Source organism: Impatiens glandulifera, chromosome 1 (genome assembly GCF_907164915.1).
Source record: "Impatiens glandulifera chromosome 1, dImpGla2.1, whole genome shotgun sequence".
Classification (NCBI taxonomy): domain Eukaryota; kingdom Viridiplantae; phylum Streptophyta; class Magnoliopsida; order Ericales; family Balsaminaceae; genus Impatiens; species Impatiens glandulifera.
The window spans coordinates 96985338-96996836 of NC_061862.1; the positions used below are offsets into that span (position 1 = coordinate 96985338).

The window sequence follows — 11499 nt, forward strand, 5'->3', positions numbered from 1 at the left end:
GACTTTAACCCGGTTGCCTACTGGTAAGAAAACAATTAACAATGGTTGGGTTTATAAAATTAAACGTACCTCTTCTAGCACGGTGGAACGTTATAAAGTACGTCTAGTAGTTCATGTTAACCGAAAATGTTCTTGCATTATACATAAATTTTTGCTCTAGTTGTGAAAATGGGTACTAAACACATTTTTCTTGTTATTGTTGTTATTTTTAATTGGGAACTTCATCAGATGGATGTGCATAATGCTTTTTTGCACAGTGACTTGTCTGAGAAAGTGTATATACGTCCTCTACTAGGCTATTTTACTCCTTCTAGTATGGTTTGTCGCTTATGCAAATCTTTATATGGGTTACGTCAAGCTCTTCGTTAGTGGCTCTTTAAGTTGTCTACATTGCGATCATATGGGTTTACTCAATCTTATGTTGATTATTCCCTATTTAGCCTTATTCAAGATGCCTATTCTATCCATGTGTTGGTTTATGTGGATGATTTAATTATTGTTGGTAGTTCTTCCACGCTGATTTCTCGTTTTAAGGATTACTTGCATTTGTGTTTTCATATGAAGGACTTGGGGCGTTTGAAGTATTTTCTTGGTATTTAGGTGACTTGAGGTCCCGATAGGATTTTTTTATCCCAACGCAAGTATGTGATAGATTTATTAACTAAAGTTGATATTCTTGGGTGTCGCCCTATTGACACACCTATGGAGAAAAATCACCGTCTTGCTTCATTTACTATTGATATCTTCGATCAATCTGACCAATTTCGGCATTTGGTTGGTCGCTTGGTCTATCTTTCGGTTACTCACACAGATTTGACTTATGTTGTTCACACTCTAGCACAGTTTCTAAGTAATTCAATGAAACACCTTGGGATGCTGCTTTGCGAATTCTTCGGTATCTTAAGGGCCATCTGGACCAAGGTATTTATTTGCGACTTACATCGTCTTTGACTTTGCGAGTGTACTCAGACAGTGATTGGGCTGCATGTCTTCTCACTCGTCACTCTCTTATTGTATATGTGGTTTTTCTTAGACATTCTCCTATTTCTTAGCGTACCAAAAAACAACCTACTATTGTCTGTTCCTCTACTGAAGCTGAATATCGTGATATGGTAGTTACTACTGTGAACTAATATGGCTCAATTCTTTACTGAAGACTCTTGGAATTTTCCATATGTTCCCTATTTACCTCTTCTATGATAGTTAGTCGACTTTTCACATCGCTAGTAACTTGTTTTTCATGATCGTACGAAGCATATTGAGATTGACTCTCACTTTATTCGGGATGAGCTGATTTCTAGAAACATTGTCACCCAATATATGCCTACTGGTCATCAATTAGCTGACATTTTGACTAAGGCCTTGGGACATTCATATTTTACTTTCTTCTTCGCAAGTTGGGCATTCGTGATCTCTCTACTCCCACTTGAGGAGAGTATTAGCTGTATTATTTGGTCCAATATTCTGGACCTAATTATAGACATAATATTAGCTGTATTATTTGGTCAAATATTTTGGACGTAATTATATGCATAATTTAGGGGAGTCTCGTCAAAGCAAAATCTTAATATATAAAACAAATGAAAGATTCAAATTGTGTTAATTATGATGACAAAGAAAAATCATCAAGAAAATGCTTTCAACTTTTTAAAAACATTGATCATTTTTATGGATGTTTTTAGGCTTTTCTTTAATATTCTTTAGAATGTTCTATTTTTATGTTTTTTTATTAAATTTGTGTTATTCACACTAACCGTGGATAAATAAATAAAAAATCTAACCTTAGAAAAAAAAACTTAAACAAAAAAGAGAAAAATAAGCGACAAAAACATGGGTTGAATAAAACAGACAACATCCAATTAATATCAGTACAAGTTTATTAGTAATGACTAAACATCCTAATTATTCACAATAAGTGAGGTTGTGGATTTTTCACATTACTATCATATTGACATTATATGAGGTTCAATCTGGTAAACTGGTCAATTCGGTCGGAGATTTCATTGCCTTTATACTTTTGATTATTTTCATATACAAGTGTGATGTTTGTTGTTGTTATGCTTTTGTGCTTTTGACTATTCATTTCATAATTTCATCGGATGAATAATGAGTAATTAACCATTCTAACTATTCTCACAACAATCAATTTATATTATCCAACAAAAAAAGGCCTTAACAAATATGAGTTCAGGTGACTAAATTAATTATTATGTTCTATACAATTATAACAATACTCCATTCCATGCTACTAAATAACAATTAAACTATAGCTTATGTAAAATATTACTCTATTTTAATTTCTCCAAGCCTCCCCTCATAATAATAATAAACGTATTCAAATTCTATATTCGAAGAAGAATTAAGAAGAAAAGCAGACTCGTTCTTCAACAAGCGCCAAAATCTCTTACGGAGAAAGGGTTTTTATCGGGTACATTTCCAGCATGACGAAGCCCTAGTGTAAGAGAAACGTCGCCAGTCCCGAACCTTATTAGTGTCGAACCCATATGATGATCATTGCTGCCGATTGGGGCGGTGGCGGAATAGTCAATTGAGACGGAGGAGGCGGAGATTGATGGGTGGTTTGCTTGGTTTTCCGAGACGAATTGTCTATTGATTGCTATTAGAGAAGGGTCATTTTCAAGTGCATTGATTTCGAATCTTCTGTTTATTATATTGGCAGGTGTAACAGAATTAGTGAGTGGTGGTGGTGGAGCAGAAGAAGAAGACGGGCTAGGGTTAGTTTCTCTCTCATCACCATAGTCTTCTTCTTTAGCCTCTTGTTGATACATGTCTTCTACCATAGGTTTCCACAACCTGACCCTTGCATTAATGAACCAGTTTGAGACCTGCCATATTAATCAGAATTGATAAGAGAATAATAAATAATATTGGTAAGACAATGAAAAAAAAAGTCAAATCTAAATGAAATCATATAGAAACATCAAAACAAATTCAACAATTAATCTTTTTTAGGTTTAACTATTTTGTTTTTGAAAATTAAATAAGTAATTTAAAACTGACCATTATTAAATTAATGTTGGAACCATCTGAACAAATCAAAAGCTTTAATACATTCAACTATTCAAGTTTTGAAAGATGTGTGGTCCAAAGCACAAATTAGCAGACAGACTGGAACAGTAAAATCTAGAGAGAGAGTGACTGAAACAAATGAAATTTAGGTTTTGTTTTATCCAATAGTATGATGGGCAACAGCTTGGTTGGTGGCATTTAAGGTTGCTTGATGAGTGTTTTAATTAAAATCCAATTCTAATTTATAACTCAATTTCAATGTTCTCGCTAGAGAATGGGACCTACTTAATAAGACAAATCAGACTACATTTATATTAGTGAGATGTGACTAATAAATAGAAAATGCATAAATAAGTAGCTTTCATAAATTTCTTTAATATTTATTTTGAAAATTTAAATATAAAATGGAGAGAATTTATCCTATTATAATTTCGACTTGATATCTATATTTAAACATAAAATATAAATAACTATTGATAAATTTTGATTTTCTAGTTAGAACTATACTTTTAAATAGATTATATAAGTACGACTACAAAGAGTTATAGGTGTGAAGATTGTCTCACTTGTCATTTTTAGTTTTTCTCGACTTTTATGAGTGGGCAAATGCCATAGGGAGTTAATCAGGACAGGAAAAAGAGATAAATGAGATGAAGCATTTAACCTTGTTTCTATCAAACGATGACTTAGTCGGCGAGGAACATGTCATTGTTGCAAATGTCGATTCAAGGTCATTAAAGACAAACTTCTATGGACCACATAGAAGTTGCTTCAAGCAATGGGAATTGGGGGAATTGTCAAGTTTTAATTATTGCTAGTAACCGCAATTATAAATTTAGTTTCTTCACTAGTTAAGATATATAATAGAGTCGATTTGTGCTTGATGAATAAATGGTTAGAGAGTGTATTTACTTGAAGGTTAGTTTTGTCACATTGACTTTGTTAGTTGCCTACTCAATTCGATACAAGTACTAGGTAAATAATTGACCTAGACACTGTCATTTCATTGTAAACAAAAATAACTGTACGTCTTATGGAAGGTCGATCCTCCGAGAATCGAGTGTAGATGGACTCCAAGCGAACACTATTTTGGAAGGTGAGAGCCTACAGAGTCGACAGTCGAAAGTGAAACTCTAGGAATACCGAGGATTGAAAGAGAGGCCCAAAGATAGATGGTTAACAAGGAAACCGTTAGGTGAGAGGGAGACCCAAGGATATTGACACAAATGTTTACACCTCAACCCATATCTCGAATTACTATAAAAACAATATTGTCGAGATGTCCACTAAAGATGCACATCTAATAGAGGCCGTGGAAATGGTTGAGGGCATTGACAAAAATGAAGTTGTAGAAGATGTTGACAAGGATCCTAAGCTAGATGGGGTTTTAGTCACACCCTGTCAAAACTCGATGAAAGTGCAACAAAAATGTTATTGCTCGCCTTTACGTGAAAAATGACATTGACAAATTCACAAAGATGACAACGATGGTTTAAAATTTGTAAGAAGAGGTCCCGGTGATGCAATGAAAAAGTCTGGATCAATTTTCCAAAAGAAATTGCAAGATGACTAGAACTTAGCATGACCATTAAGACGTTAGAGAAAAGCCAAATTCAATGAAATAAGCACATAGATGTCAATTAGTCATGCATAACTAAAGCTTCAAATCATATTAAAGTAAAGGCATTCAAGCCCATGTCAAGTTAAAGGAATACAAAAAAAAACCCTCACCAGCCAAAATAACGTGTAGGGTATGCAAGAGTTATTAGATGAACAACTTGCAAGATAGAGGGAGGATTTCATTTGTCAAAAAGTTTAACAAAGGAAATTCTTTCAAATTGTCGGCAATTAGGGAAATGGCTAATGTTAATGTCTTTTGAAATTTAAAACCCTATATATATGCATCAACTCTTTACATATTATTTTTTGGGAAAAAAACCAATGATAGTGGAGCAAAAAAACCCTCAAAAGGGTACCCTCAATGAATTAAGTGAGGGATGAGAAATTGAGATAATTATTGTTGAGGACCCCATTTCCATTTTGAGGGAATTGATGACTAGAAATCTATCATCTAACACAAAAACAAATTATGTCTTATACGGACGAAAACAAAGAAGGTTAAAATATCGAAATCAAAGCTCTACAAAAGGAAAATAAATGTTAATTAGATGAGATAAAGGCAAAAACAACAAAATCTCCGTGCTAATGGTCCAATTATATGTCTACCTATAGCCTTAATAGTCTATTTTGTTTCTTCTTTTACATTGTATTATACTTAGCTTTATTTTTTATTTGTATGTTATGGAATCAATATTTTAAAAAAATTGAAGTCAAAACAGTGTCTTGTTTGGAATATATAACAGTTAAAATAATGTTACTCTTACAATTAAATATATTAGAATGTTGTTTCAAAAAATATTAACAGTAAAAAGGACAATATTTTTTTATAGAGGTTAAAAATATCTTTGTTGTTTAAAGTTGTTTTAAAATTTCATTTTATCATATCACTATTAACATAATTATTTAATTACTAAAATATTATTACTTATTTTTATTAAAATTAAATTTAAAATTTAAATAAAAAACATTTTAATAATTTGTTTTAAACAAATAATTTTTTATTTTTTATTTTTATGAAACGAGACCAAGATCATAACATCTCCCCAGGAGTTTACCACATAGAAAAATCAGATGAGGAACAATTTCATTGAAGAGATTATTATCAAATAACTTAGGTTAGAACTTGTAACAAGGGATAATAAATTATTTTTACTTTATTACTACATTTGAGAGAGAGTGGATAGCTACTAAAACTTTCACGTCTGTATTTTCTCTCTCTATCATCAGGTCTTCCTATAATAGTTCAGTTTACCCTCACAGTAATTAAACCACATTTAAAGAATTAAAAGCTCTTGCACTTGCAGCAGAAAGACAAGGAAAATGAAAGAAAATTAACTTTGTTTCTTCTCTCTCTAACTCAGTAAAGAAACAGTAGTGGACCCAGAATTTATTTTTTTCAAAACCTAAAAAGCATGCAAAGTTACTATTATCCATGTCCATTTCTTCGTTAAAGATTCAATCTTTCTAATGAAAATCTAAGACAAAGAGACTGTAATAAAAGTTTTGATTAAAGTAATTAAAGTTTTTGTTGTTTGTTAGCATAAATTATAAAAAAAACATATGTAGAGATATATAATAGAGAGAGAGAGAGAGAGGAGTGAAAACCTGGTTTCTGGAAAGACCGGTCTGTCGAGCCAATAGATGTTTATCAGCATCGCTTGGATACCTGAGAAAAAAAAACAGAAAACAGGCAGTCAGTAGATTTCATTTACCCGATCCATGCAATTAAATGAATTTTCATTTTCTTTTATTTATTTTTCTTGTTGTCCTGCATTTGATGATGATGTATCCTTGACTGGCTTCTCTGTCTTATAGACCTATTAGCCTTGCACTAGATTCTTTCATATATCACTTACAGATTTCAGAAATACATATATATATATATATATATATATATATATATATATATATATATATATATATATATATATATATATATATATATATATATATATATTATATCACTTCAATTAATGCATATATTATAATATAATTATTATTATAATTGGACTGATTAATTATATATATTGTTTGATCATGGGTTTTACTTGGTTGGTTTGGGTTTAGGGAGTAAAAAAAATATTTGACTTCATTTTTTATAAAATTGAGTTTACTTGGTTTGGGTTTTGAGATATAGATGGAATGAAAGATGAGAAAATATTGAGTTTTGTGTAAAATCATAAAACAAAAACAATATGAAACAAGCTCTAAAAAGAATTGTATTATGAATAAAGAAGAGGGTTTACAAATGAGTTAATATATTTGAAAATAAAATAATATATATATATATATATATATATATATATATATATATATATAGAAATGTATGTATATAGTGAATGATCAGTGCTTTTTATGTACAAATAGAAAGGGATCAGGAGAAAAAAGCAAAATGAGAACAGATAAGACAGCTGCTTTTGTTCAGCTTTTTTCCCAGACAATGTTCAAGGACGCTGTATCACTGCTTCTACAAATTAAATTAATATTTTTTTTTTTATAAAAAAAGAAACATATCATTTCATATATCCCGAATTGATGATAGATGCCTCTCATGGTAATATTTCACATTGGTTTAATTTCTATTCATTCATTCATTTAGAATTTCTTTGATATGACATTTTTCAAATATTTTCAGTAAAATGTGACTATGACGTTATGTAGAATAGAAATCACAAGTTCTTGTTTGATTTAGGTTTAGTTCAATAACCCATAGCTTGTTTCCATATGGGGTCAGTTTGATCTTGTGTTTTTTTTAGGATTTTTATGAATTTTGTTTTATAAAAAGTTGTTTGATAAAAAAAAATGAGTTATTTGAGATTTGTGTAAAATAAATCATTAAAATATATTTTTTTTAGTTAAATTTAAATTTATTAAAAATAAATATTGAATGGTTAGAATGGTATTAATGTAATAGATAGAGAGAGTTTTCAAAAAACTAAAAAAAATAGTTAATTTAAAAAGATGGGTTATAGTTTGAAGGAAGAAAAAAATATTTGAATTAATTGACTAAATTATTATTTTGTGTTTAATGTTAAAATTTTATAACTCTAGAACAATCAAACTCCAAGTAGTTATTTTCAAAAATAAGTTCAAAATTAATAAATAAACATAGAAGGGTATTTTAGTACTTACGGGTGAAGGAAGTGTTCGAAGAGCCAAGCCCTTAGAATATTGACTGATCTTTCAGGCAACCCTCTTTGAGGTCGCCAAGCTTCTTGTTCCATCATGCCCATTTGATGAAATGCCCTTTGTTGTCTAAGGCTTTGTTCCAACAATTTTAACCTCGGGGTTTCCCCTTTGGTAATACCCGAAGTACCCGCATCTTTTTCACCAAGAATCTCGTAACTATGCTTTAATTGGACGGTTATCGCGTCCTTTAAACACCTAAAGTGTCTCGACATCGCCTTTTGAGCTAGGGCAGTGTAGGGCACGGCCGCACCGAAACCCATCGCCATGTCGAATGTGTTCACCACCATCTGCATCTGCTCACAGTAATGATTGTAACGCCTATCCACCTGAAAAAAAAACATTTGTTTTCATAAAATCATGATTAATTTAATTAATTAATTATAATTTATAAATTAATATATACATATATCCAATAAATTCAGCAGTATATTCAGTAGACAAGTCTACTTATGATAATCATCTTTTTCATCAAAATGAGGAAATCTGAAGTCCAATCAAAGTTGGTACGTGAAAACATCACCAATAGAATCAAAGAAATAAAATATAAATATATTTGATTTGGTGGGCAATAATAATATCAATCATTTTTAACTTATATAAAGGGTTAGTTTGATTTAGCTTATAAATCTCTTAACTATGTTTGATTATAGAAAAGAAATTAAATAAACTGAATCAAACTAACCCTAATTGAAGGAAAGATGATTTGGTGGGCAATCATACTCAATAAACAATAGATGGAAATTAATCAAAAGAACCAGCCCTAATTTTTATTTAATTTAATTTCAAGTAGATAAATTATAAAAAGGATTAAGGACTAAGTAAGAGACTTGCCTCATCAAGCATGGACAACAATTTGACCTTTCTTCTTTGATGCTCAATTCTATCTGCAGCCGATAGAGGCGCCAGATCTTTCGAAGTCGAACCCGAACCAACGACACCAACCGATTCTTGATTCGGGTTTGAGTTGTTTACGATTTTACCAAATTGGTTCTTCTTGAATTGACCCCTCCCAACGCAACAAAATTCTTCTAGAAGTTCTTGTGCTGGTTTGGAGTACTTTGAATTTCTCAACATGTTAACCATTCCCATCGAACCACCACCAGCACCGGTAGTGGATCCTGAAAACCCGAGTCGCATAGGATGAGACGAACCGACTCCTTGATTATAAAAGACCAAATTACCCTCCCTCATCCTTAATTCTTCTGCGGCGGCGAGAGAAGAGGAGAGAGAAAGGGAGAGTCCTTGACCTTCGACAATAGTATTTCCTCTGTTTTCTCCTGAGGTAGCGGCGGTTGTGGGGTCCGGTAGCCAGGAAAGTTGAGATCTGAGATTAGGATTAGGATTATTAGGATTAGGGTTCATGAGAAAAAGTTGCATGGCGGCTGAGGAATCTTGTCTTGTATTGGTATTATACCAATCTCCGGCGGATGGAGTTGGCCTGACCGGTTGCCGGCCGTAATTCTGAGAAATCTGGCTCTCGAGTAATTCCATGGCGGTTGGACCCGAATTCGCCGATTGTTGGAAATTGAACATTTCGGAGAGCATACCGGCGGATTCGTAAGAGTGAACCACATCCTCGTCTATTCCGACAATTGTCGATGGGCTTGAATCGAATCCTTGGAGACTACGAATATGTTTGTCTCGTCGGATCTGATGATGGTCTTGTACTTGGGACCTCTCGAAATCATTGTTCGAGAAATTATTATAGATGGATTGATGGTTGTGGAAATCTTGGGACATAGAATTTTCGCCGGTTCAGAAACTACCGACGGCGGCGGCGATGGTGGTGGCGGCGGCGGCGGTGATGATAATAATGAGAAACTAATTAACGGATAGTGACTTTTTGTTTCAGATGTAACTGACGGAAGTGGCGGCGGCGGCGGTGTTGCTATTGCCATATCGCTGTTATCTTCTTCTTCATTATCATCATCATCTTCTGCTTTTTTTTTTTTTTTTCTTTCTCTCTCCTCAAAGCTCTCTCCACTACCTTTTTCTATTATGTTTAAGATGCTGTTTTTCTCTCTCTAGTACCTGTTAAAATATTGAATTGAATTGTGAATTTGTCATACATAAGAACAAAAGATTATATCAATTTATTTCTAAAGATAAACAAATATTTCAATTATCCCACAACTTTTTTTGTTGGAAAAAATTTGCATTTTACTTTTATATTTTATTAAATTAGTCCTAGACTTGTCAAAAGCATTTATTAAAAGAAAAAAAAATATTCTTCCTCTAGATTTTATAGGGCATGTCAAATTAGAGGAAGGTGACATCTTCTTAAGAAGTTTCAAACTTATTTATTTATATTTTAAAATAAATAGTTTTATTGATTTGAAAAGGTAACATTTTATTATTTTATTAATGGGTCAAAATTAGTTATTAAATTTTTGAAATTTTTAATATATTTAAAGGATGTTTATCATAATTCCGTCTCGTTTCATGAAGATTATACTATATTATATTTTTTTGTAAATTTATAAATATAAGTGGTAACTTTTTTTTGTTGATCACTTGATTTTTTTGTGGCATTAAGTAATTTATTGGAGAATGTAAAATTGAATTAAATGTTTTGCATGTTGGGTCTATTCATGTTTTATCGAGATAGTTTTTTATTAAATATTTATTTACGTGAGTAAGAATGAATTAATTATGTGATTTAGGTAATTTGTAATAAAAATTTCTATATAAAAACATGCATTCAATGCTAAAACAAGTCAAGAACTTTAAATAGATCATTAGATTCTTCTTTAGTTTTCAAAGATCAAGTATTAAAACTATCAAAATTAGATCAATTTAGCCTATTTAAAAAATATATGGTTACTTTTTGTAATATAAAGTGATTTTATAACAATAAAGAAATTGTTGTTAACACTCAGCAACAATGAATCATACTAAGGGCTTGTTTGAGGAAATAGTTTTTTTGAGTTTTATCTTAAAAACTTTTGTTTGATAAAAACTAGGAAAAAATTGGTTTTTAAAATTTGAAGACTAATTTATCCTTTAACTTTAGAAGATATGGTGTAGGTGAGAGAATAATGGTTTAGAGAAACAAGGTAAAATTATAGGATAATTTTAGTGTTTAAATAATAAAATTATTTGATTTAAAGATTAATAAGATGTTTGGATTTTAAGAGAAAAACTAAATTTTATCCCAAAAATTCTTTCATCAAACGAGCTCTAAGGGTAAGTCTCTAAAAACAGTTAAAAAAATTATGACACAACAAAATATGATTTGAACTACTAATATATATATATATATATATATATATGTGAGGAATTATTTACGTTCAAGTTTCTATTATTTAATTGATATTTATGAAGTTTATATATTATAACAATGCTTTAAATGCACATTTACCGAGAATCACACCAGATTTTATTTTTATATTTTTAGCGCCAAAACTATTTACATTTCTCATCAATAGTAAAAAAAAATGCACATTTATCGAGAATCACACCGAAAGTTTATGTCCTCGTTAAAAATCATTTTTTTACTATGCATTTAACTTATATTATCTCTTAAGTTCAACGTTCTTTTTAAGCATTTTTACAAACACTTTATCTGCAATCATCAAACACTTTCAACATATAACTCTCTAATATGATAAAAAAAAAAATTGAAGTTAATGAACCATGTAATAAATTCTCAGAAATTGA

The 11499-nt window shown here is 31.0% G+C and overlaps 1 protein-coding gene across 1 annotated transcript; it reads right to left on the reverse strand.

The window, feature by feature from the left end:
* Positions 1-2130: 2130 nt before the first annotated feature.
* On the reverse strand, positions 2131-9902 carry LOC124919368 (BEL1-like homeodomain protein 4). Its single transcript, XM_047459597.1, has 4 exons — positions 8671-9902; positions 7783-8165; positions 6256-6316; positions 2131-2846 (listed from the first exon to the last, which is right to left on the reverse strand). The coding sequence occupies exons 1-4, from the start codon at positions 9577-9579 to the stop codon at positions 2385-2387; spliced, it is 1815 nt and encodes a 604-aa protein (XP_047315553.1). The 5' UTR covers positions 9580-9902; the 3' UTR covers positions 2131-2384.
* Between the last annotated feature and the right edge of the window lie 1597 nt (positions 9903-11499).